Below are 25,227 nucleotides of genomic sequence, written 5' to 3' on the forward strand. Positions count from 1 at the left end.
CTTCCCGGTGAGGGTGGCAGAGCCTGGCCCAGGCTGCCCAGGGAGGTTGTGGAGTCTCCTTCTGTGCAGACATTCCAACCCGCCTGGACACCTTCCTGTGTAACCTCATCTGGGTGTTCCTGCTCCATGGGGGGATTGCACTGGATGAGCTTTCCAGGGCCCTTCCAACCCCTGACATTCTGGATTTTGTGAAATATAGGACATTGCAGGCTGCTGGTCCGATATCAGTGTCACCAGCCCCTGGGGTGGTGACCATCTCATCCTTGTCCCCTTGCAGCTCTTGCTGGAGCACCTGGAGTGCCTGGTGTCGAGGCACGAGCGGTCCCTGAGGATGACCGTGGTCAAGCGTCAGGCCCAGTCGCCGTCCGGGGTTTCCAGTGAGGTCGAGGTGCTCAAGGCACTGAAGTCACTCTTTGAGCATCACAAGGCACTGGATGAAAAGGTGAGACAGGTTACTGTGACCCGTCCTGTCTCTCTCTGAGCATTCCCTGCTCAGAGCTGACCTTCCAACCCTCCTCCTCCCTCCCACTATGGCCATTTTTTGTTGTTAAGCTGGGTGGTGACATGGGCTCCCTCAGGATGTCCAAAAGCCGCAGCATCCTTGTTTTAAGAGCTGGTGTGGCTGCCAAGTGGCTTCTGTGGGTCTGAGGCTGTTTGGGACAGGGATCTTGCTTCCCCATGTCACTCACGTTCTGGTGGTGAGCGCTGGCATTTGGCCACTCTGGTTCAGTCCTATGGTTCGTCCTGATTTATATATCTCAAACAGCTCCTTGCTCTGCTGAAACACATCTTGAAGCTACCCTGGCCATGGGTCTCCTCCAAGAATCAGTTTGGTCCAGGCTGTTTCTCTCCAACGTGCTTTCGCTCTCCCAAGTGATGGGCTGGAGCATCAGAGCCTGTGCCGTGGATGTGGATCCACCCGAGCTGGGCTGTCAGCCAGACAAATGGGCCTGGGAGTTTGCCTAGACCCTGGGCACCCTTGTCACGGATAAATAATGATCTTTCCTCTTGTCTTACACAACGGCAGGTTCGGGAACGCTTGCGAGCAGCCTTAGAGCGAGTGGCAACCTTGGAGGAGCAGCTTGTGGACGCCCATCGGCAGGTAAGAAGCGTTTGGGCAGCCCGGGCTGGTTACATTTGTGAATTCTTCTTGAATTTGCTGAAATACCACTCCCAAATGATCGTTCACATCAAAGAAATGCCTTTGGGGCATTTTTAATGTAAGGCTTTTATTCTATTTACATGAAGGATTGTCCGTATTTAAGGAAACCTTGTAAATATTCTGAAAACTTCTCTCTCGCAGGCAAGGTTTCCTCTGTCATTTTGCTGTGTGCTGTTCATTTTGCTCACAACAGCAACCTGAACTTGAATCATTTTGAGGACTGAGAGTGACCTGGGATTTTCCCTGCATCAGCAGGCACCCAAACCTTGCTTCTCCCTGGCATGGGGACTTCGCTGTCCCCAACATCCAGCCCTTTCCATCTTGGAGAGATATTACCCCTGTTTTCCTTCCTGGAGTTTGTGTCCAGCCGAAAGGAAGAAGCCATCCTTAGACCCTCTGTCTGGCAAAATTTTCTCCTCTGTCCAGTTCCCGGGTTATGTCTCTTGGCACGTCCCCAGGCAGTGCCTGGCTTCCTATCACCCCACAGGGCCCTGTCCCCATCCTCCCATGGCAGAACGAGATGCAATGCTGGTGTTTATCCCCTGCTCCTGATGGCCACATCTGCACCAGCTTTGGAGTCCGTCTGGCCGCAAACCAGTGAAATAAATTGGGAGGGAGTCCTGGGATGCGGAGCTCAGAGCTCAGCCCCTCACCAGGAAAACCTGGAGGACTGGAGGGTGTTGGTCTCTTTTCCCAAGGAACAAGCGCCAGGAGCAGAGGAAACGGCCTCAAGTTGCGCCAGGGGAGGTTGAGGTTGGATCTGGGGAACAATTTCTTCCCCAAAGGGCTGTGGGGCATTGGAACAGGCTGCCCAGGGCAGTGCTGGAGTCACCATCCCTGGAGGGTTGGACAGACGGACATGAGGTTCTCAGGATGTGGGGCAGTGTCAGGGCTGGGGGAACGGTTGGACTCGATGATCTTGAGGGGCTTTTCCAACCTAAATGATTCTATAATTCTTTAATTTTAGAACCTGACTGCTGGAGCTCGGGCTCTTTGTGTGCCTGTAGCAAGCACCACTCTGTCCATGTGAGATGGACGGGTTTCATCCTCCATCAGTGCCGAGCCTTCATCTCTGCCTTCCCCTCTCTTCTTCACCCCGTCCCTCCAGCTCCTCCCCAGCCACAGTCACTACCTGGATATGACACTGGAGGAACCCAGCGGGGAGCTGGTTGCAGACCTGGGTGCACCAGGACTTGCCTCACAGCCAGACCAGCTGGTCCCATCTGTTTTCTCTCATTAATTAATCCCCGTTGTCACGCAGGTGGCGGCTTTGCAGCAAGGTGCTGCGCGGGAGGGCCCGGCGGCTGAGAGGGATGAAAGGGAGCCCAAGGAGCCAGCGCAGAAGCTTCCCTGGAAGGTGAGAACCCCAGGAACCCCTCTGACCACACTCACCCGGGCCATCGGTTCTCCATCCCCCCCCTTACTGGCTCCAGTGTGCTGAAAACCTTTTTCCCCCCTCCCCTGAGTCCAGCCCCTGGGAAATTCTCCGATGTCCTAATACAGGCTGTTTCTGAGTGCAGATGCTCCTGGGATCTCTACTTCCCAAAGATGCACTGGGAAACCCTCAGACATCCCCATTCCATTGTGCCTGTGGGAAGCCATGTCCCATTCTTGCAGAGACTCTTGACAGAGGGTCCCAGAGCCCCATGTCCCCACTGTCCCCCACCTCCCCGGGTCCCTGTGGGGCACATTCCCCCATCGCACACTTGCAGGTGATGCCAGCCCATGCGTTGGGGCAGCCCAGCATCTGCCTCCCTCTCTGCTGCTTTGCAGCGCCTCTCCAACGGCTCCGTCCACCCAGACGATGAGGCTGGGCGGGTGGTGGAGCTGCAGGAGCTCCTGGAGAAGCAGAATTTCGAAGTGGTCCAGGCCAAGGAGCGCATCTCTGCGTTGGCTGCCAGCGTCGCCGAGCTGGAGGAAGATCTGGGCACCGCCAGGAAGGATCTGATCAAATCGGAGGAGATGAGCAGCAAGTACCAGAGGGATCTCCGAGAGGTTAGACACTGCCCTCTCTCACGGCCAAGCCTGTTGCAGTGACATTCACAGCAGCTTTCAAAGCTTCTGGGCTGGGAAGAGGTTGTAATCCCTGTTGTATGTGGGGTGAGGGCAGTGCTCCCCAAAAGAGGCCACTGGCTTTGGGAGATTGTCCCCAAGTCCGTCAGCAGGACTTCGCTGAGGTTATGAGCAGACACTGAGATACCCGGGTGTGCTGCAGACCTGGGGCAGGGAGTTGTGTCCATGCTGGAAAGTGTTTTTAGGACAAGAAGAAATGACCTCAAGTTGCACCAGGGGAGACTGAGGTTGGATCCAGGGAACAATTTCTTCCCCAAAGGGCTGTGGGGCATTGGAACAGGCTGCCCAGGGCAGTGCTGGAGTCACCATCCCTGGAGGGTTGGACAGACGGAGATGAGGTTCTTAGGGAGATGGGGCAGTGCCAGGGGTGGGTTATGGTTAGATTTTATGATCTTGAGGGTCTCTTCCAACCAAAATGATTCTGTGATTGTCTGACTCTCCCTTTGTTGCTCTCCCACTCTGCTGTCTCTCGTTCCTGTGCAGAGCAGGGTTTTCATTGCATGCTTGGACTTTAAGGTGTCCCATGTTAGGAGGAGCTGGATGGGCCAGTTATTCCCAAATTGGTGGTGACAGATGAGGATTTGACAGCCCTGTCGCTTCCCCAGGCCCTGGCTCAGAAAGAGGACATGGAGGAGAGGATCACCACGCTGGAGAAACGCTATCTGGCAGCCCAGCGAGAAGCCACCTCCATCCATGACCTCAATGACAAGCTGGAAAGCGAGTTGGCCAACAAGGAGTCCCTGCACCGCCAGGTACCGAAGCTGGAACCAATGTCTCCCCATCATCCTGGGGACATGGGAGGGAAAAGTGGGTGCTGGGGATGGGACAAGCGAGCAAGCTGCGGTGCCGGGCACCCATCGCGTCCTGTCCCGCAGTGCGAGGAGAAAGCCCGGCATCTGCAGGAGCTGCTGGAGCTGGCGGAGCAGAAGCTGCAGCAGACGATGCGCAAGGCGGAGACGCTGCCCGAGGTGGAAGCGGAGCTGGCCCAGCGCATCGCTGCGCTCACCAAGGCAAGTGTGCGGGGTGCTCAGAGACGGCTGGGGCAGCAGAGCGTGCAGGAACTGGGAGGAATTACTCTGAGGAAGAGGCAGGTTTGGCTGATGTCTCCAGTGCTGGCAGGCCTGAGACACCCTGCTGTCATTCCCAGGCTCTGAGCTTTGGTGTCCTCTGCCTCTCCCGGGGCTGCAGGGACAATGCAGGGGTTTTAAAGCTTTCAATATACTCCGCACACACAAGGATTTATCCCTTCCCTCAGCTCCTTTCTCCAAGGCAGAGATGGCCTTGGTGGGAGTGGGACCACTCTGGGATGAGGAGGAAGAGGAAGGACACAGGCTGGATCTGGGAGGGTGCAGGGCTGGAGGGAGGTGTGGATCCAGCCAGTCCTGCCCTTCCCAGGCGCTGGAGCAGGTGCCAGTTGCTCACAGAGCACGTCTATCTCCCATCACCTCACTGGCATGGCTGGTTTGGGCTCCCAGCACACCGTGATCCCGGTGGGGATGTGGGAGGGAGCACCGCATCCCGGGCAAGGATGTGGATGCAGGGATGGAGATAGGGATGCAGGACAACCTGCGTGGTTTTGGGGAGCATCATCCGAGAGGGCTGCTTTGCTTTTCCCAGGCAGAAGAGAGGCACGGGAGCATCGAGGAGCACCTCCGGCAGCTGGAGAGTCAGCTGGAGGAGAAGAACCAGGAGCTGGCCAGGGTAAGCACTGCTCAACCTGGGCTGGGGAGCCCTTGCGGGTCCTGATCTGGCCTTGGCTCCCCCTTTCCACAGTGCCTGGGTACCTGGGCACACCACAAAGGGCTGGTGTCTCTGAAACAGGATGGGGAGAGGGGCTTGGTTAGTCCATTCCCATCCAGGATCTCCTAAACTAGAGCCACCCAGGAGCTTATGACACTGGGATTTGCCCCTCTACCAGGCACCCAAATCTTGATGCTAGTGTGCCACATGCACTCCTCTCCCAGCATCACCTTCTGGGGCAAGCTGAGACCTGAAATACAGGATGGAGAAGAGGCTCCAGCTGCTCTTCCCCCAACCCTGGCTCAGCAGCAGAGCGAGATCGGGGGCACTGGAAGCAAAGATGCTGCCCTCAGTGACAGGAGGCTGTGTCGAGGTGTTGCAGGATGCACAGTCTGTGCTGTGCTGCTCAGGGCTGGGCTGTCCGTGCAGGAGGTTGTGATACACATTTCTGGGGTCACCCAGGTGGCATTACAGCCTGTGCCTTTTGGCAATCCCAGGCTGGTTGGGTTGCAGGAGCTCTGTAGATCCCCAGCCCAGCCCTGCTCCCACAGGGTCACAGAGCAGATCACACAGGTGCGTCCAGGGGGTTTGAATGTCTCAGAGCAGGAGACTCCACACCCGCTCTGGGCAGCCTGGGCCAGGCTCTGGCACCTCCCAGCAAACAAGTTTCTCCTCCTGTTCAGATGGAGCCTCCTGTGTTTCAGTCTGTGTCCGTTGCCCCTCACCCTGGCGTTGGGCACCACTGAACAGAGTCTGGTCCATCCTCTGACACCCACCCTGAGATATTGATCCCATTGAGCAGATCCCTCTCAGCTTCTCTTCTCCAGCTGAACAGCCCCAGCTCCCTCAGCCTTTCCTTAGCAGAAAGATGCTCCAGACCCCTCAGCATCTCTCTGTCCTGCTGGACTCTCTCCAGTAATTCCTTGTCTTTCTTAAACTGGGGAGCCCGGAACTGGACACAACCAGGGAAGTCCCTGGTTATTTTGGCCCAGAGCAGAGATTTGGAGAGACCTTTGCAAATCCAGAGGGACTCATGTGGGTCTGGAAAGTGTCCCTGGTGCGGCTGTCCCTGCCAGATGCACAGGTAAGGCTTTTTTGAGGGGCAGGCAGGCAGGATCTCTTTGAGTCCCATCCTCTCTCCTCCTCATCCCTGGCTGGGGAATGGCAGAGACCCAGCAAAGCCCCAGCAGTGTGTCCGATCTGTGCTGGAAGGGGTGGCTTTGTCCCCACAAGTGGGGCCCACAGGATCAGCTCTGACATGGGGCGGCAGCAGGAGCAGATCTGCTCAATCCAACGTGGCAGTCGCTGTTTGCCATTGCAGGCCCGCCAGCGGGAGAAGATGAACGAGGAGCACAACAAGCGGCTCTCGGACACTGTGGACCGTCTGCTGAGCGAGTCCAACGAGCGGCTGCAGCTGCACCTCAAGGAGAGGATGGCGGCCTTGGAGGAGAAGGTAGTGACAGGGAACAGGGCGTCCTGGGGGGGCTAGCAGGGGGTTGAGGGGTCATCAGCCCATCCGGCATGGACCCTCAACCAGCCAAACCCCGGGGGTGAAAGTACGTGCTCGAGGATGGAGAAATGGTCACATGCAAGACACCAGCCGGGTGCTGAGGCCTGTGGGAGCACAGGGAATCGTGTTCTGCATCACACCCCAACCTCCGGCTGGCCCTCGCTCGGCAAGACCCGCTCTCCACCGCCTTCTGTTCAGCAGTGGGATTTGTCTGGCTCCATTCCCCATGTCTCTTCTGGTGCAGCCTTGACTGCAGCCTGTGCTTGGCTGTTGGAGCAAAACCCCACTGCATTTTGCAGGAGAAAATGCAGCGTTCATCCTTTCCCACCTGCCCATCCCCTCCACATGCTGCCTCAAAACCTTCCTGTCCCCCAGGCTGGATGGATCTGTCTTCTCCAAGCCAGGGCAGGGTCTATGAGCAGCCTCCCAGCTCCCACCCCGATCCTCCTGGGGAACTGGACTTTGAGGAGCCGGCTGGAGCTGCTGCTGCCCCAGTGTGAATGCAAGGAGCTGGGAGAGCATGGGGCTCGGAGTGAGGATTAAGCTCACGATGAGGGTGGTGAGAGCCTGGCCCAGGTACCCAGAGAAGTGATGGATGCCCCATCCCTGGAGACATCCCAGGCCAGGCTGGACAGGGCTCTGAGCAACCTGAGCTGGTGAAGATGTCCCTGCTCATGGCAGGGGTGGCACTGGGGGAGCTGGGAAGGTCCCTCCAACACAAACCGTCCTGTGATTCTATGATTCTTCCATTCCCTATGATTCTGCACCTCCTGTCTCCAAACAGACCCGTTTGTGCCACTGTGGCCAGTCGTTCAGCAGATGCCTGCATGGCACTGGATAAAAAGCAGGTGCCAACACATGGGACTGACCCCAAATTCCCAACCCAGCAAGCAACAGGGAGCCGAATGGTAGCACCTTGTGAAGGTGCATTGTCTGCTCCCCAGCCTGCACCCAGCACTGCATCACCTACAGAGTCTCTGCAGGTTTGCCATGGGCAAAAATTATGCTGTTTGGCCATCAGCACCTCCCAAAAAAGAGCACTAGGTCAGGCTATTGCAAACACATCTTCTTTTCCCCCTTCCTGGAGCCGGGGGGGGTCGGCTCTGCTCCCCAGAAACAAGCACCAGGAGCAGAGGAAACGGCCTCAAGTTGCACCAGGGGAGGTTGAGGTTGGATGTGGGGAACAATTTCTTAAGGGCTGTGGGGCATTGGAACAGGCTGCCCAGGGCAGTGCTGGAGTCACCATCCCTGGAGGGTTGGACAGACAGAGATGAGGTTCTCAGGACATGGGGCAGTGCCAGGGGTGGGGGAACGGTTGGACTTGTTGATCTTAAGGGTCTTTTCCAACTGAAATGATTCTGTGATTCTCTGATCACTCCTGCCAGTCGTCCATCACACCATCCACACAGCGACTGCACGCTGCCCATTCCTGGGAGGCCATGCGGCCGTTTTCTAAACGGTCTCTCTTTTTCTTTCCTGTTTTTGTTCCCTTTTCTTTTGTTTCGTTATTTTTTTTTTCCAAGAACACATTGTTACAAGAGCTGGAAAATACCCAAAAGCAGATAGAGGAACACCAGCACGACAAGGTAAATGCCACTGCAGGGAGCCTGCCCTAATGCCTGCACTTCCTCGCTCCTCACTTCCTCACTCACAGGCTTCACCTGTGTCTCTAGAGGAGGGTTTACCCCTGTGCTTGTTGGTGCAGCCTGGCTACAAGGGACAGCCGTGTCCCCTTCGCCCCCCAGGCTTTCTGAACCCATCACTCAATGTTGGGAGGATCTGCTCCATGTCCAGCTTGCAGAGGGACCTCTAGGTCTTCACACCTCCCCTGCGCTCAGATACAGCATCTCCGTAGGGTCTGCAGCATGAGTCCACATTGGCCTGTGCTGGAAAGCTGGAGGGTCTCAGCTTTTCAAAGCAACAGGAGGGTTTGGGGGCTGCGTTCCCCCTTGCCCGGGGGTTTTGCTCTCCCAGATGCTCCCTGCTTGTGACAAGGACATGCGGGACTGCTCACGCTTCCCACCACGGCTGCTCAGCTCGGAGACTCGCATGACGCTGCATGTTGCCCACCCTGGTTCATCCCATTTGCTCTCAGGACAGAATCCAGCCATGCCTGGAGGATCCTGGCTCCTCACAGCCCCTGGGGACAGCACAGCCACAGCACAAGGACAGGTTTCCCATGGGGACAGGGCTGGCAGCAGGAGGGACATGGTTAGCGTTACGTTTGGCTACAGGTTCCCTTGCTGCCGGCCCTTTGCCAAGGCGAATACACAGTCTGGAGCAAAACCAGAGCATCCCCCTGGGACCTATTTCCTTCATCTCCCAAACCAGCATCGCTTCGAGCACCTGTATGTCTGTCTGGCCTGTGATCACCCCCTCCTGTTGCAGCATCTCCCCAGCATCATCATTCATCGTTACCTGCATGAACTGTTTCTTTAATGATGTGCCAAAGGTACTTTAAATCTGGGATGGAGATTTTTAAAGGCAGCACAAACCTGGAAATAGCTACGATATGGATTGCTCCAAACCTGGCTGCTCTCCAGAGCAAACCCAACCCCTGCCTGTCTCTTGTCTCACCCTGAACAGCGACGGTTGTCCGACGAGATCGACAAACTGAGGCTGGAGGTCGATCAACTCAAGACCAGAAGTGGGACGTTTGTGGAGAGCGTGCACACAAGGTAAGGGCCACCTGCCAACCCCCCAGTCTATACACACCCCACTTGCCTCCTGCACCCACAGCTTTGGGGGCATTTTGCTTTTAAAGCCCCAAAATGCAGTTGGCATCAGGTGTTTCTGGTTTCCCCCAGTGCGGGGTGGTTCATCACAGCAGGGTCGGCTCCGACTGTGCTGTCCCCACCATGGATTTGTCCTGGGGTGGGACATAGGTTGTTGAGAATAGCCCAGCCCAACCAAATGGCCCTAAATTTGCTCTTCTAAGGAAACAAAAAAGCCACTGAACATAGTTTATTTTTCTGTACAAAGGGCTTAATTTTCTATGAAAACTGGATGTTCACTGAATATCTTTCCCTCTGTGGTGTGCTGGGGATGGGCTGGTAGAGAAGGGGGAATCTCTTTTGAGGTGTTGCAGGTAAAGGAGAATAGACCTCCCCAATTTGTTCCCCTCCTCTCTACAATGCTCCTCCCACACCCTTTCCTTTAAAGCCAGCTGGGAGATGGGGAGGTCCCAGCCCAGAGCACCAGAAGGAGAGGTGAGTCCATGGGGTCTCAGCCTCCAGCACTGACTGGGGTACCCAGCACAGCTGCAAAAACCACATCCTGTAAGAATCCTGGAGGAAAAAATCAGCAGAAAGCTTGAGTTACAGAGGCCGGAATAATCCCCCAGCTGAAATGTCAGCTTTTGTCTAAGGCTCCTTTATCTGTTTTTAGCTCTGGAACCGCTTGTCAGCGGCTCCACAGCTTAAATCCCCTTGAAACTTGGGCTGTGCCTTCGTCTGCAACCACGGAGCTGACGCCAAGCCAAGCTGCCCGGGTTAGCAGTTTCGTCTGTGTTCACTAGGGTGCTGGGCTGGGGAGTCCAGATCTGTGTCTGCACTGGAAACCAGACCCACCGTGGTGGAAAAACACTGATCTGCCTTGGACAACTGTGTTTGTCATCTTAAATCAAAAAAAACCTCATGGCTCCCATGGCAATGCATGCAGGGAGTAGTGACCCTGTGCTCTGGGAAGGCACTTTGCTGTGTCGTTTGGTCTTCATAGAATTGGAGAATTGTTTTGGCTGGTCAAGACCCTCAAGATCATTGAGTCCAGCCGTTAACCCAACCTTGGCACTAACCCGTGTCCCTGAGAACGTCCTCTGGGGGGATGAGAGATTGTCCGTGATCCAGCCATGCATGTTTGGAGCCCAGAAATCAAACCATACCTTGTGCTGCATCCCCAGCCCCATGGGCAGCAGGTTTGGGGGGATTCTGCCCCGCTGCTCCGCTCTGGTGAGACCCCCCTGCAGTGCTGGGTCCTCAGCACAGGACACACATGGACCTGCTGGAGAGGGGCCAGAGGAGCCACAGGAATGATCCGAGGCTGGAACAGCTCTGCTGGGAGGACAGGCTGGGAGAGCTGGGGTGTTCAGCTGGAGAAGAGAAGCTCCTGGGAGACCTTATTGCAGCCTTTTTGTACTTAGAAGGAGCCCATAAGAAAGATGGGGACAGACTTTTGAGCAGGGCCTGTTGCGATAGGACAAGGGGTGATGGTTTTAAACTAAAGGAGGGAGATTCTGGCTGGACATGAGCAAGAAACTGTTGCCCCTGCGGGTGATGAGAGCCTGGCCCAGGTTGGCCAGAGAGGTGGTGGATGAACCATCCCTGGAGACATCCCAGGCCAGGCTGGACGGGGCTCTGAGCAACCTGAGCTGGTGAAGATGTCCCTGCTCATGGCAGGGGGGCACTGGGGGAGCTGGGAAGGTCCCTCCAACCCAAACCATTCTGTGATTATTTCATGCGGAGCAGGCCGGCATCGCTGGGGTGAACATCCCACAGTGGCCTCATCCTCCTCCTCTGTGAGCATCCTTGCACATCTTTGCATGGAGCAATGTCTAAAATGGAGCTTTCTCCCCAGGTCCCACATGGGCAGCGCCACAGACCTGCGCTTCCCACTGAGTGCTGTGGTCCATGCCCCCGCCGAGCCCTTTGGGGCAGCCCCGGGGCTGCCTCGGGCACAGAAGGGCCGATTTGCCACCCGGCGAGAGGAACCAGCCAAGGTAACCCATCTTTGTTCCAGCATGGGGTCATGGCTAGGTTGGGGTCTCCTCCTCCCTTGCATGCTGGTCTCACGTGTCCTCAATTTGGGGCCATGGGGCAGTTTCCTTTACCTGGATGGGGATGATGTGATAGGAAGGTTTTCCCCACTGGGATTGCATTGAGGTGTGACTGGTGTACAGAGTTTGGCTATTGGAGACATGGGGATGTCGTGTAGAACCAGCGGACTTTGTTCCCCCAGGACTGGGAGCAGGCCCAGGCAGGCAGTGTCCTGGCCACGGGGCCTCACGCCTTTGACAGCGACCCCGACATCTCCGACGTGGACGAGGATGACCGCGAGACGCTCTTCAGCTCCATGGATGTGCTCTCTCCTGGTGGGCACTCGGACGCCCAGACATTGGCCATGATGCTCCAGGAGCAGCTGGATGCCATCAACGAAGAGATCAGGTAGCAGCCATGGCCAAACCCCCCCATGCCTTGCTCTGAAATTGCTCGGGGTAGGGGAGAAAACAATATTCCAGGCTCTTGTGCCCTAAAATTGAGGTCTTGGTCCAGCTTCAGCCAGGAATCATAAAATCATTCTGCTTGGAAAAGACCCTCAAGGTCATTGAGTCCAACCGTTCCCCCACCCCTGGCACTGCCCCATGTCCTGAGAACCTCATGTCCGTCTGTCCAGCCCTCCAGGGATGGTGACTCCAGCACTGCTCTGGGCAGCCTGGTCCAATGCCCCACAGCCCTTTGGGGAAGAAATTGTTCCTAATATCCAAAGGAAACAGGTTGATATGGGTCCTGATGGATCTTGCTGCCATTCCTGAGGATGCGGGGCTCGAGTCACAGCACCCAAGGTGCATTTCCATGGGGGAGGGAAATCCTGCAGCGGGGGGTGTGACGAGTCGCTGAGCTCCACTGCTCCCCCAGGATGATCCAAGAGGAGAAGGAGTCCACCGAGCTGCGTGCGGAGGAGCTGGAGACGCGTGTGACGAGCGGCAGCATGGAGGGCCTCAACCTCACCCAGCTCTGCAAACGGGCGTCCATCCCCACCTCGCTGACCGCCCTGTCCCTGGCCAGCTCGTCCCCCCCGCTCAGTGGCCGCTCCACCCCCAAGCTCTCGTCCCGCAGCGCCGCTCAGGACCTCGACCGCATGGGCATCATGACGTTGGTGAGGAGGTGGCAGCGATGGGGAGGTTGGACGGGGGGTGTGTGGGTACCTGGGGTGGGAGTGATGCCCCGACATCTGCAGGGGGGTGACGTGGAACGGGGGTGCCCGTGTTTGCCTGCTCTGCGGGGGGGTTCTCCATTAACTGCCCCCCTTTCTGTGTCTCTCTCGCTTTCCCCCTTGCAATCAGCCCAGCGACTTGAGGAAGCACCGGAGGAAACTGCTAGTGAGTGGCTCCCATCCCGTTGGGTTTTGTCCAACCCTCCCTTTTCCAGCCTGCTCCTGGCTTTGTCCACACCAGGTCAGGGTGCAGCAGGCGCGGGATGGAGCTGGGGGATCCTGTAAGGTGCTTGGAGCCTGGGGGGCCTGGCAGGACATGGGGAGGTTCAGAAAGCCACTGGGTCCTCAAACCTTGTGTGTCCCCTCCGGTGACAGGGTGGCTTTGGGACATTCCCATCTGTGCTCCTCAGAGCCCTCTGCTGAGGGCCAGCAGCTTCTGTCCCCACCCTCTGACCTGGACCATGGCGCTGCGTCCTCTCTCCTCCTTGTTCCCAGGATCTTGGCCGTACGGCCGCATCCTCCCCATCCACTTGGGCATCTTGAGCCATTGCCAGAGCTCTAGTTCAGGCCAGTCCTGGAGCGTGGCAAAGCCTCAGGGCCCTGGTGGCTCTTTTGGCCATGTCTCCACGGAGCAAGAGAGAGGCAGGCAGCAGGGCAAGTATGGAGCTGGGCTTTGGCCACCCAGCCTCATGGCTTCCCTTGCTTGTTCAGTCGCCTGGAGCTCGGGATGAAAGCCGAGAGGATAAAACCACCATCAAATGCGAGACATCCCCCCCGTCCTCACCCAGGACGTTGCGGCTGGAGAAACTGGGCCACCCTGCGCTAAGTCAGGAGGATGGGAAGAGGTACGTGGAGCATCTTTGGCTCTCACACCAGTGGCTGCTCTGGTGGTTTGGGGATTTGTGTGGGGCGGTGGGATGGTCTGCGGTTTGCCATGGCTTGTGTGCTTCTCAGGAATAACCTCAAGGCTTTGCTGTTCCTCTCCAGCTCGCTGGAGGAGCAGACCAGCAACGCCAGCAGCACCAGCAGCCAGGACTCCCTGCACAAGGGCTCCAAGAGGAAGGGGATCAAATCCTCCATCGGGCGCTTGTTCGGGAAAAAAGAGAAGGGTCGCTTGATCCAGCTGAGCAGAGAAGGGGCCACAGGGCAGGGTCCGTGAGCAGCCCCGTTCCTGCGTGCCGGGCGGGTGAACCCTTAGGCTGGGCTCTCGGCACTGCCCGCCTTTGGGGTGCTGTTGGGGTGATGGGTGGAGGAGCGGGGACACTCCTGCTGCTTTGGGGGTGTTGAGGCCACTGGCTCTGGGCTCCCTGTGGCTCCAGGGCACTCGGATCCTGGTCCCTGCGGCCCTTTCTGACCCGAGTGTGGTGTCACTCCTAATGCTCTGCGAGAGCTACAGTGACATCTAACACTGTGTCTTATCTTTAATGTCCCCAAATCTGCTTCCCTCCCCTTCTCAGTTTTGCACAGCCCTTTGGTGGGAGCTGCTCTTTGACCCCTAAATCCATTACTGCTTCGATGCTGAGCATCCTGGAACAGGAGGGGTGCAGGCAGGGGTCCTCTTGGGCTTCCCAGGGATGCAGAGGACCCATGGGTTGGAAATAGAGACTGTCACCGCCTGTGCTGCCACTGTGCATCCCCAACACCCTGGCAAGGGGACAGTGCCCACGCTGACCCTGGGGGACGTCACACTGACGTGGGGGTGTCTTCCTCGACCCGCAGTGGTGCTAACCGACGTGGAGGTGGGCATGCAGGACCCTCTGGGACTTGGCAAGCTGGGTGCTCAGGCCGAGAAGGATCGGCGGCTGCGGAAAAAGTGAGTGAACCTCCTTCCCTGCCCCAGGAAGAAAATGTCCTGCCGGATGGCTGAGAAGCCATGGCGTGGACCTGGGAATTGCTGGAGAGAAGTCTCATCTTCATCCTCTCTTGAGCCCTGTTGGCTCCTTTATTGCTTTGCTGCCAGCTGGTTCTTACTGCCCAGGGTCTATTCCCCTTCCAGAGCTGTTCCCTTCCCCACAAGCCCCCGATAAATCACTTTTCTGCTTCTATTCCCTCCAGGCATGAACTCCTGGAAGAGGCTCGGAGGAAAGGATTGCCCTTTGCACACTGGGATGGCCCCACTGTTGTGTCCTGGCTGGAGGTGAGGCAGAGCGCACCTGTGCGTCGTCCCCATGCGCCGTCCCCGTGCGTCGTCCCCATGCACCGTCCCAGTGCACTGTCCCCCTGCATCGTCCCCGTGCATCGTCCCCGTGCATTGTCCCCACGCATCAAGGGCTTTGCCGTCACCGCTGGTCTGTAGTGTGCTCCACCAGCAGCTGTACAGCACCCTGCGGTCCCACTGTGCACATGGTTGGTGGTTGTAATGTCTAGGGGAGCAGAGCAGATCCCCAGATCCCTCAGATATTCTGTAGAGCTGTGGTTTGAGTAGAGCTTTGAGCTGAAAGGCTTGGTGGGTGCATCCATCAGATAGAGGGGTGCTGAGCTGCCCGCAGGCTCTGTGCAAGGTGCACACAGAAATGAAACCCCATATGGGTGTCCAACTTTGCTGTTGAGCTTCAAACAGGGTGGCCTTGGTCCCGCCAGAGGAGGATAGGGAAAGTCAACCGGGTATTCACGGGCTTTGCCCTGTTTTGGCAGCTCTGGGTGGGGATGCCGGCCTGGTACGTTGCTGCTTGCCGAGCCAACGTGAAGAGCGGAGCCATCATGTCAGCCCTGTCCGACACAGAGATCCAGCGGGAGATCGGCATCAGCAACGCACTGCATCGCCTGAAGCTGCGTCTGGCCATCCAGGAGATGGTCTCGCTCACCAGCCCCTCGGCACCACCCACCTCGCGGACGGTACGTTCCACAAACCCACAGACAGACCCTCCATGGGCAGGGGACACATCTTTCCCCCCTTTCCCCGACTCCTCCTTGGGACCACAGTGCTCCATCGGTCAGCAGGGAGCGTCACAGGCAAGCGCAGCTGTGCAGGGGGTGACATTCGCTCCAACCCATGAAAGCACCAGAGACTTGTCCTCAGGCACAAAGATCATTAACAGCCATTGAGTGTGAAGCACTTTCCCGACTTGAGGAACCAGCAAATGCTCTTCTCCCCACACCCAGTGGTGTCAGCAAGAGCTGACCTGGCTGAGCAGCCGGCAAAGAGCAAAGCTCAGGGACTGGCTGCCCTGGAGAAGATAAAATCCCACCCAGACGGCACAGGTGTGATTTACAGGGCCAGCTCGGTTGTGTACAACCAGTTTGTCCATCATTTCAATGCAAGCCTTTTCCTGGGACCACGTGAAATTCCTGGGGCAAGTCAAAGCAGCTGCAGATCCCAGCCTTGGCCTGGACAAACATGAAACGGATGGAAGGATCATGTCTTGTACTGGTCCTTGAACCCCCTGAGGGGTTGATGGTGCCCCAGTAATGCCAAGACACATCTTTAGAAATGCAGACAGTAGAAAGAAAGGCCCCAAAGTGTCATGTGTCCCCTCAGATGCCCATCTGGAGTCACAGCTGTCACAGACAAGCCTGCAGGCTCCATGAAACAAAAGAAAATGGCCTCAAGTTGCGCCAGGGGAGGTTGAGGTTGGATGTGGGGAACAATTTCTTCCCCAAAGCGCTGTGGGGCATTGGAACAGGCTGCCCAGGGCAGTGCTGGAGTCACCATCCCTGGAGGGTTGGACAGACGGAGATGAGGTTCTCAGGACATGGGGCAGTGCCAGGGGTGGGTTAATGGTTGGACTCAATGATCTTGAGGGTCCCTTCCAACGGAAATGATTCTGTGATTCTATGAGCATAACATCAAAGTATAAAGGCAGCCAAAGGTCCTTGCTGCACTCTCCATGGCCACACGGACAGCCCAGTGTCCCCATGGGAGCAGGTGCCACCAGCCCAAGTTGTAAGGACACTGCGAGGTCTCCCCAGTCCAGCTCCAAGCTGATCCTAATCCTGCCCTCTGTGCTGGTTCACCCTGACCACTCCGCTCTTTTCCCTGCAGTCCTCTGGAAACGTCTGGGTCACCCACGAAGAGATGGAGAACATGGCGACTTCCACCAAGACGGTGAGGCTGGCGGGCCCCACCACACAGCATATCAGTTACCGTGCTGAGCTCCGGGCATGCATTAACACACTAAAGCCCGGGAGGGAAGGGGATCTTTGCTGCATCTCATGTGTCAGCTCTTGGCCAGCACCGTGCACCTGTTTAGAAACCATCTTTCAGCCTTTAATATCCCAACAATTTCTAAAAGTGGTTTGAAAACCATCAGATGCATTTTCCTTTTTCAAGCCCCCTGGGTTTTGCTGGGTTTCTGGAGCAGCTTGTCTGTTGGTTGTGTGTTAGAGGAAAGAAAGGGAAGACAAAACCCAGGAGTGATCTCTGGTAGCTGCATGAGACTGAGTCCCATGTTGGTTATCCTACACCCAAAGAACCGCCATCTCATCTCCTGTTGACCTTAGCACACACAAATATTGTCCTTAGTGTCTGTCCCCACCACTCTGGCTTGGGGTCCCCTGTAGGGATACAGCCCTGCTACCCAAAGCTCTGGCTCCTTTGGAGAGGTGTAGGACCAGCATTTTGGATTTATTGTGTGAATTAGGCATTTTATTGAAGTTTTTTGTCTGCTGGTCAAGTGGCACAGACCTGTAACCAGCACTTGTAACAGGTGGGTGGCTTTGAGGGACAGAGCTCAGTGTTACCACAGGGATGTGTTGCTTTCCCTCAGCAGGTTTTGTGAAGTTGAGCAAAACCAGCGCAGGTTGACAAGGGGAGAAATAGCTACAAACTGGGCAAACTGGGTTGGGCAGCCCCTCTGGGGGCTGTGACCCATGAGCTGAGGCTTCAGTTTCTCTCTGCACCCTCCTGTCTTTGGGGGACCCAAAATCTACCTGTATTTCCCAGGAAAGACGTACAATCCCCATGTCTATGCCATCTCCAGCCCATGAGAAAAGCCTCAACCTGTATCCTCCTTACTTGACTGAGAGTTGGGGTAAAACCCAGGGCCCAGTGGGGTTGGGGTGTCCCCAGCACTCCGTTGACAAGGCTGAGGTCCCCAAGCCATGGGACGACCCCCAAAGGGTCCAATGCTCAGCACACGTGGCACACGTGTCCATGGTGCGGGGTCGCCGGTACTGACTTTCCCTGTCCTTTCTGTTGACATGCTGCGTGTGTCATGCTTAGGACACAGAGGAGGGCAGCTGGGCACAGGTGAGGTCCCCGTGTCACCCTTTTCTGCGGGCGGTACGTGGGGTGGTTGTGGGAGGGAGAGCTGGACATCGCAGGGTGCTGGGACATGAGCTTGGGGCATCAGTGTTCACCGAGTCCTTGTTGGAGCCTGAACCTGCTCCTCTGGGCATCTTTTGAGTATGGGCTGGTCCTCCTGGGACCTTGCACCAAGCAGCGTCCTGCTCTGCTTCGGGCAGAGTGACTTTGTCTGGGATCTCCTCTCCAAGATACAGATCCTGTGGTAAAAACCCAATGGAAGTGCGACCGGCCACCCTGCGTGGGGTGCAGGTTTCTGGCTGCACACACATTCCATTTTTGTCTCTTTTTTAGCCTCAAGTTCAGGATCTATACCATGCACTGAAAAGGTGGGAGGAAAGAGTCCTGCTTGGATCATCTCTTGTGATTTAATCACTCTCAAATGTTTTACTTTTCTTCTGGTGGGTTTTATTTCAGTTTTGGACCCACAATCAGCTTGCGGTGAAAGTGAATGGATATTTTTCTGCCCAAAACTGGCCTTTTCATTTTGAAGTCATAAAGCAGATCTTTTGGAGATTTCTAAGCTTCTTAAAAGTCAGTTGGGAAGGCACGAAAACCTATTTCTTCATTTCAGCTTTTATGAATGTGCTTTTCCCAGAAGAAGCTGGTCATAAAGTTGAGATATCCCTTATGCTTTTTGGCTAATGCCTTGTCTCCTTGGGGGCATCAGTAGGACGCAGACCATGGCCAACAGGACTCTTCCCTCCAGCTCCTTCAGTACAAACTAGGGTTAAACTTCTCTGGCCGAGGCTTGGTCCTCAGGACAGTGACCCCTGGGCTGCAGCACTGAGCTGTCACTGGTCTCCTGGGAGCCTGGAGCTCCACCAAGCCCTGGTTTCTCCCCAGCTTCTCCATTTGCTTCTCCACAGACACTGGCCTATGGGGACATGAACCACGAGTGGATCGGGAATGAGTGGCTGCCCAGCTTGGGTCTCCCACAGTATCGGAGCTACTTCATGGAGTGTCTCGTTGATGCACGGATGTTGGACCACCTCACCAAGAAAGATCTCAGAGTGCACTTGAAGATGGTGGACAGCTTCCACCGGTGAGTCCTGTCCTTCGGGAGATCCCTGGGGTGAAGGTCTGCACATGGAGCAAAGGATGTGGCAATTTGTGGGATTCTCCCATCTTGACCAGTTCTGGTGCTGGAGGATGGCTCTTCTAGGCTCAACTCAGCCACCTGGTTGGGGGAAGCTTGTATGGGCAAATGTTCTCCTTCGGCACACTCCTTGCAGAGGAACAAGTCTTCTCCTGGCTGTGGAACAAACCACAGGCAAAAAAAGAGTAACAGGCTTGTCACAACTGGTCCCCCACTGGCAGGCAGAGCAGATCTACCAGCAGCCCAGTCTGAAGAAGGCTTGTGCCATCCCAACCACCTTGCCCAAACACCAGCATTCTCCTCTGGTGCCCACCAGTACTCAGCTCAGGAATGGTTGTGATGGGAATCACGGGCATTGGCTCATTCCTCTCTCCGGCATGCAGACAGGGAGGGATGCATGGAGAGCAGGTCCTGGCCTGGCTGTTGAGTGGGCAGAGCAGCACCCCAGCCTGTGGGGTTCCACCAGCTACCCCAAACCATGGGGCTGGGTCTGTGGTTCCTCCCATGAGCATGGAGCAGCTCCCGTGGGCTGGTTCCCCCCAGCCACCAAGCTCAAAGTGTCATTGCTTGGATCCCTGCACCCTCAAGCAGGTGGAACAGCATAAAGCACAGCTCAGGCTGAGAGAGTTAAGGTGTTCAGCTGGAGAAGAGAAGCTCCAGGGAGACCTCATTGTGGCCTTTCAGTGCTTCAAAGAGGCCAGTAAGAAAGCTGGGGACAGACTTTTTAGCAGGGCCTGTTGAGATAGGACAAGCAATGATGGTTTTAAACTAAAGGAGGAAGATTCAGGCTGAACATGAGGAAGAAATTGCTGTCCCTGAGGGTGGTGAGAGCCTGGCCCAGGTTGGCCAGAGAGGTGGTGGATGAACCATCCCTGGAGACATCCCAGGCCAGGCTGGACGGGGCTCTGAGCAACCTGAGCTGGTGAAGATGTCCCTGCTCATGGCAGGGGGGGCACTGGGGGAGCTGGGAAGGTCCTTCCAACTCAAACCATTCTGTGATTCTATGATTCCATGATTCTAAAACTGATGGAGTAGGGAATTACTATGAAAGGGAGGGATGTTCTCTATTTTCCAGCCAAGATCTCTCCTTTGGGTTGTGTCTGTGCTGACCGAACCCTGCACCAACTCATTCTTTGGGCACATTTGAGCAAGCAGGGAAGGGGGTCCTTCCATGGGTCCCTCCAAGCCACCTGCCCCGCGATGCTGAGCCCTCCTGAGGGTTGGGTGACATCTCGTGTCCTTGCAGCACCAGCCTGCAGTACGGCATCATGTGCCTGAAGAGGCTCAACTACGACCGCAAAGAGCTCGAGAGGAGGCGAGAAGAGACCCAGCACGAAATCAAAGGTCAGCAGCTGCATCCGCCATCCATCTCTGGAAAAGGAGATGAGGAACCTCCCAAGAGATGCCTGGTGATGGTCTCTCTCCTATCCCTTATTTTTAGCACAGCATTTGCCTGGGGACAAGGATTATTTCTGAGCAACCATGTCCACAGGGCTGTTCTCCATGGGGAACCTCCTGTAGTATTTCCCCAGCAGATTTCTCCAAGTGGCTTTATGCAGCTCACCCCAGCCAGGCATGAGAAGAGAGGATGTCAAGATCCCGTCTGAGCATCAGATCATCTTCTCCTGCCCATTTCAGATGCTCAGGACACCACCTGGCTGGCTCAGCCTTTCTCATTGCCTGTCCTGAGGTTCCCTGCATATCTGACTGCTGCTTAGATTACATCTCATTATTGATAATGCCCCTAATTACACCAGCAGCAGTGGGCTCTTAGGATTAATTTCCACAGTTGTTTTCTGCCTGTTATTTCAGCATTAAGTTTGGTAAATTGAAGTGAGCTGTTCCTGGTGCTTGAGCACTCTGGAAGGAGCATCCCAGGTTCATCCTGGGGCTGTGCAAAAGGGCTTCAGGACATGGTCAGGTCCCCATGCAACCAAGAGCATGGTCTGAGCTGGCTCTGAGACGTCCCCTCACTCTATTGCAGACGTGTTGGTGTGGACCAACGACCAGGTCATTCACTGGATCCAGTCCATCGGGCTCCGCGAGTACGCGAACAACCTGGTGGAGAGCGGGGTGCACGGGGCGCTCCTGGCCCTCGACGAAAACTTCGACCACAACAGCCTGGCGCTCGTCTTGCAAATCCCCACGCAGAACACGCAGGTAAGAGCAGCAGCTCTGGGGATTTTAGAGAGTGGGCAGCGTGGGACACATCTGCAGCATGAGCCCACCAGCTCAGCCCTGCCTTTCCACACAGAGCACCTAGATGGCTCATGGGCTTTTTCTTATTCTCAGGGTTTTCTGGGATGGGGGGTTTGTGCTGGGAACTTCCCACCAACAGGGAGTGCTCATTTGTTGTTATTTTCAGGCTCGACAAGTGCTGGAGAGGGAGTTCAACAACCTGCTGGCCTTGGGCACGGATCGGAGGCTGGACGATGTGAGTACCAAACCTCTCCCATGTCCAGATCATGCTGAGCACCTGCTCTTGTGCAAGAAATGGCAGAGATGGGACCTCTGCCCTCTCCCTGCTTGTCCAGGGAGTCAGGTAGTGCCTCACAGACTCTCTAGAGCAGTCAGAGGAGCAGTATCAGTGGAATCAGCTAAAACTATTAGACAAGGTCCTGAAGAATGAGCTAATGTGCTGCCAGGCTGTGGAGGCAGGTGAGATAGTCTTGTGCATCATTTCTGCTCCTTGCCAGCTGCCTTCATATTGTCTTGTAGAGTCACAGATGTTCTGGGCATGATGTATCTGACAGGTGAAGCAGGTGGGTTAGAGATGCCCCATTAAGCAGCCAGAAAGCTGTTTGTGTTGAGTCACTGAAGGTGGGAATTCACCTAAATATCTCCTACATATGGCTTTGATCCATGAGATATGATAGCAGAGATCACTGGGGCTCTCTTGATGGCACAGAGAGAAGGAGACGCCTCCAGATGCTGTTACCTGGCCAAGGTCAGATGCATCCCTGGGGTTCCTTAGTGGGACTTTTGTGTTGACGTCCCAAGGCAGAGAAGAGATAGGCAAGCTGAAAAGCCTACGTTGGGGGATCCTGGAGAAGTCTCCTATGTCCTTGGCTCAATTTGGTTACACACTTCCGCACTGTTGGAGATGGTCTCCAAGTACAAGCACGCCCTCGGTTGGGTGGAAGCAGTGCTGGTGTCTCACAGGGGTGGAAGGTCCTGCTGCCACTGCAGCCAGGCCCATAACCTGCTCTTCTCTCGCAGGGTGACGACAAGACATTCCGTCGCACCCCATCCTGGCGAAAGCGCTTCCGCCCGCGCGACGTTCACAGCATCAACATGCTCAGCGGCTCGGCCGAGACGCTGCCCGCCGGCTTCCGTGTCACCAGCCTGGTGCCCCTGCCCCCTCCGTCTGCCCCCACCAAGAAGATGCCCCCAGAAGGTGGGTCACACCCTTGTCCCCAGGGTCCCCTCGCGGTCCTGCTCAAGCCTCCCGGTGTGTATGGGGAACGATGTGCCACCAGGAGAGGGAGAGTCTTGCTGATTGTGATGCTGAATCCCAGAATGTCAGGGGTTGGAAGGGACCTGGAAAGCTCATCCAGTGCAATCCCCCCATGGAGCAGGAACACCCAGATGAGGTTACACAGGAAGGTGTCCAGGCGGGTTGGAATGTCTGCAGAGAAGGAGACTCCACAACCTCCCTGGGCAGCCTGGGCCAGGCTCTGCCACCCTCACCAGGAACAAGTTTCTTCTTAGATTTAAGTGGAACCTCCTGTGTTCCAGTTTGAACCCATTGCCCCTTGTCCTATCACTGGTTGTCACCGAGAAGAGCCTGGCTCCATCCTCCTGACACTCACCCTTTAAATATCTGTAAACACGAATGCATCACCCCTCAGTCTCCTCTTGTCCAGCTCCAGAGCCCCAGCTCCCTCAGCCTTTCCTCACACAGGAGATGCTCCACTCCCTTCAGCATCCTTGTTCGCCTGCCCTGGACTCTCTACAGCAGTTCCAGGATTCCATGGGATCCTTGAGCTCTTGTCTGCTGTAAATGTTTTTTTTTCAGGAGGGTATTTCACACTCTGTTTGGGTGCATGGTTTCTCCCAAATAACAAGTGATAGGATGAGAGGAAATGGCCTCAAGTTGTGCCAGGGGAGGTTGAGGTTGGATCTGGAGAACAATTTCTTCCCCAAAGGGCTGTGGGGCATTGGAACAGGCTGCCCAGGGCAGTGCTGGAGTCACCATCCCTGGAGGGGTTTGAAAGTTCTCCAGATGGGGCCTCCCCAGGGCAGAGCAGAGGGGGAGGAACAACTTCCCACGACCTGCTGCCCACACTCTTCCTCATGCCCCCAGGTACCATTGGCCCCTTGGGCATGTGAGCATATTGGTGGCTTGTGGCCAACCTGTCATGTGGCTTCAGTGCACAGATGGTGCCTAATGAATGGTTTGGTGGGAAACTGAGGGTTAATTGTCACAGCCACTAATTGCACACTCTACTCTTTGCCTCATTTCCAGTTGGTGCCTCTGGGTCACCAAGGCTGGAGACCTCCACGGTCCGGACGTACTCCTGCTGAGGGTCAGCGTGACGGGACCCAGCCCGGCCCTGGGTAAGTGCGAGGACCGAGGTCGTGGGGCTGGGTGGGGACCAAGAGCAGAGCACAAGGCCCAATGTCCTCTGCCCAGTGTCCCCCAGGCGGGTTGGCTGCTGTTACCAAGGTTTGCCATGGAGACCTCAGTGGTGGGGGAACACCCCGCTGCCGCCTGGGGCTCACAGGACCCTGAGGTGACACAGAAGGGATGCTCAGCATCCCAACCATGCATGGTTGGTCCAGCCCCTGGACAGACAGCTCCATTACAGACCCCAGGATGCCATCCTGGGCAGGGGGTCCCACTGGGGTGAGGGGAGGAGAGTCAAGCACTTCAGGGAGGCTCCCGGGACCCTGCTGTGCCCCCAAGCACAGCTCCCCCGTGCCAGGAGGATTTGTTGCCAACTCCGTCTGAGTTTGCCAGCTTGTGGGCACATGGTCAGACAAGAGGCCCCATCCTCACACGGACTTTCCCACTTTGTTTCCCAGCACATCCCCACTGTCTGTCCAGGACAAGAGCCCGGCCAGCGCCGGTTCCTCGGCCCAAACCAACAGACGCTGCTGTGGACCGAAAAGGATGCTGTCCCTTCTGCTTGTGCACCCACCGCTTCCCCCAGCTCCCCACATCTCCCACCTCTGGCTCATCTTTTACCTCTCCCCGTGCTGGCCGGGCTATGGATGCGCTTGCTGGGTGTCCCCATGCCGGCAGAAGCGAGGTACAACCCCGTGGACCAGCACGGACACTCCACAAGTGGGCTGTGATATTTGGAAACCTTCCTCTGCCTGGTTCACGTCACCAATGGGGCTGCTGTGCTGACTCGCCCAAGCCCCGGGCATCAGGGACACTGCTGCCCACAGGAAACAGAGCCCAGGAACATTCAGGCTCATGAATGTCTTCACGCCGGGGCAAGCCGGGTGAAGAGCTGCCCCCAGGAGGGGCCACGGCCAGTGGTTGGTGCTGCACGGGATGGTGCGGGGACCGGCCACCGTGGGGGCAAGGAAAGCGGCTTCCTGCTGAGGGCGCTGCGTTTTGTGGTGCTGTGTTTCGGGGTGCCGTGTTTTGGGGTGCTGCCAGATGCCACGCTGTGGGGAGGCTGCACCTGCACGGCAGCTCCACGAAGGGCTGGAACTGCCTCATACGGTTCAACAGCCAGGACGGTACCTGGCACCCACGGGACAGGGGACCCTCGTTGGGTGCCCGGGGAGACATGGTGGGGACACCCAGCAGCCCGGGACGTCCCCGTCCCTTCCCTGCGGGTGCAGGGGAGCTGCTCTCCCCTCCTGCCGCCGAGCCGCGGGCAGGGATCGATCCAGGAGGCTCTGAACTCTCCCTGTTTCTTCCCCGTAGGGTAGGATCTCCTCGTCTCCTCATGCCACGTTTGCCTTGTGTGGCCCCTATTTCTGATGTGATATTTATTGATGGCTGGAATGACCTTATACTTATCATGTGCTGTCTGGAAGTGCAATATCTGAGAGGCTATACAGTCACGATGTCTTTTCGGTGTATTATTTGCCTAATACAGTATTAAATATTTTTTTAATTTGAAGAGTCAGTGAGCCCTTTATATCGATGCCCTATTTCTTTCGTCATATTATTGGTACTGCATGGACTCCAAACCCTGGATCGGGTCAGGAAAGGATGTATGTGTGTTCCAATAAACAGGATTTTAAAACAGTGCTGGCTTGAGCCTTCTTTCTAGAGCCCAAATTAAAAATGTAATTAATCTTTAGCTTCCCCAAGAGTTTTTGGGGTACAGGACTGAGCCCCAGTGAAGTCACTGGTCTCTTCAGGGTGGGTTGAAGTGTGGGACATCATTTCCCAATGCTGAGTGACCGTGCTGAGGTCTGGGTGGATGTTCTGATATGAGAAAATCCCCAGCTTGGGAATTAGGAGAGACCTGCACCAAGGAGGATGGCAGGGAAGGAAGCCCCAA

The 25,227-nt window shown here is 56.2% G+C and overlaps 1 protein-coding gene across 11 annotated transcripts in view; it reads left to right on the forward strand.

The window, feature by feature from the left end:
- The window catches only part of PPFIA4 (PTPRF interacting protein alpha 4), a 61,683-nt gene extending 36,715 nt beyond the window's left edge, over positions 1–24,968 (forward strand). The window contains exons 4-31 of one of the 11 annotated variants that reach the window (XM_065038611.1): positions 278–442; positions 1,028–1,102; positions 2,424–2,519; positions 2,936–3,157; positions 3,841–3,987; positions 4,111–4,249; positions 4,857–4,936; positions 6,297–6,428; positions 8,009–8,071; positions 9,072–9,163; positions 11,058–11,199; positions 11,439–11,644; positions 12,116–12,356; positions 12,544–12,654; positions 13,125–13,258; positions 13,401–13,564; positions 14,133–14,226; positions 14,469–14,550; positions 15,048–15,248; positions 16,396–16,458; positions 17,575–17,601; positions 18,525–18,700; positions 20,001–20,098; positions 20,739–20,914; positions 21,120–21,188; positions 21,974–22,151; positions 23,223–23,314; positions 23,783–24,968. In XM_065038611.1, the coding sequence (XP_064894683.1) occupies positions 278–442; positions 1,028–1,102; positions 2,424–2,519; positions 2,936–3,157; positions 3,841–3,987; positions 4,111–4,249; positions 4,857–4,936; positions 6,297–6,428; positions 8,009–8,071; positions 9,072–9,163; positions 11,058–11,199; positions 11,439–11,644; positions 12,116–12,356; positions 12,544–12,654; positions 13,125–13,258; positions 13,401–13,564; positions 14,133–14,226; positions 14,469–14,550; positions 15,048–15,248; positions 16,396–16,458; positions 17,575–17,601; positions 18,525–18,700; positions 20,001–20,098; positions 20,739–20,914; positions 21,120–21,188; positions 21,974–22,151; positions 23,223–23,281 (3,432 nt within the window). In that variant the 3' untranslated portion in view covers positions 23,282–23,314; positions 23,783–24,968. The remainder of the gene's footprint in view (positions 1–277; positions 443–1,027; positions 1,103–2,423; positions 2,520–2,935; positions 3,158–3,840; positions 3,988–4,110; positions 4,250–4,856; positions 4,937–6,296; positions 6,429–8,008; positions 8,072–9,071; positions 9,164–11,057; positions 11,200–11,438; positions 11,645–12,115; positions 12,357–12,543; positions 12,655–13,124; positions 13,259–13,400; positions 13,565–14,132; positions 14,227–14,468; positions 14,551–15,047; positions 15,249–16,395; positions 16,459–17,574; positions 17,602–18,524; positions 18,701–20,000; positions 20,099–20,738; positions 20,915–21,119; positions 21,189–21,973; positions 22,152–23,222; positions 23,315–23,782) is intronic. The other 10 variants (XM_065038614.1, XM_065038612.1, XM_065038617.1 and 7 more) reach the window with 10 other exon arrangements.
- The last annotated feature ends 259 nt before the right edge of the window (positions 24,969–25,227 follow it).

The sequence above is a fragment of the Columba livia genome, chromosome 22 (genome assembly GCF_036013475.1).
Source record: "Columba livia isolate bColLiv1 breed racing homer chromosome 22, bColLiv1.pat.W.v2, whole genome shotgun sequence".
In the NCBI taxonomy this organism is placed as follows: Eukaryota; Metazoa; Chordata; class Aves; order Columbiformes; family Columbidae; genus Columba; species Columba livia.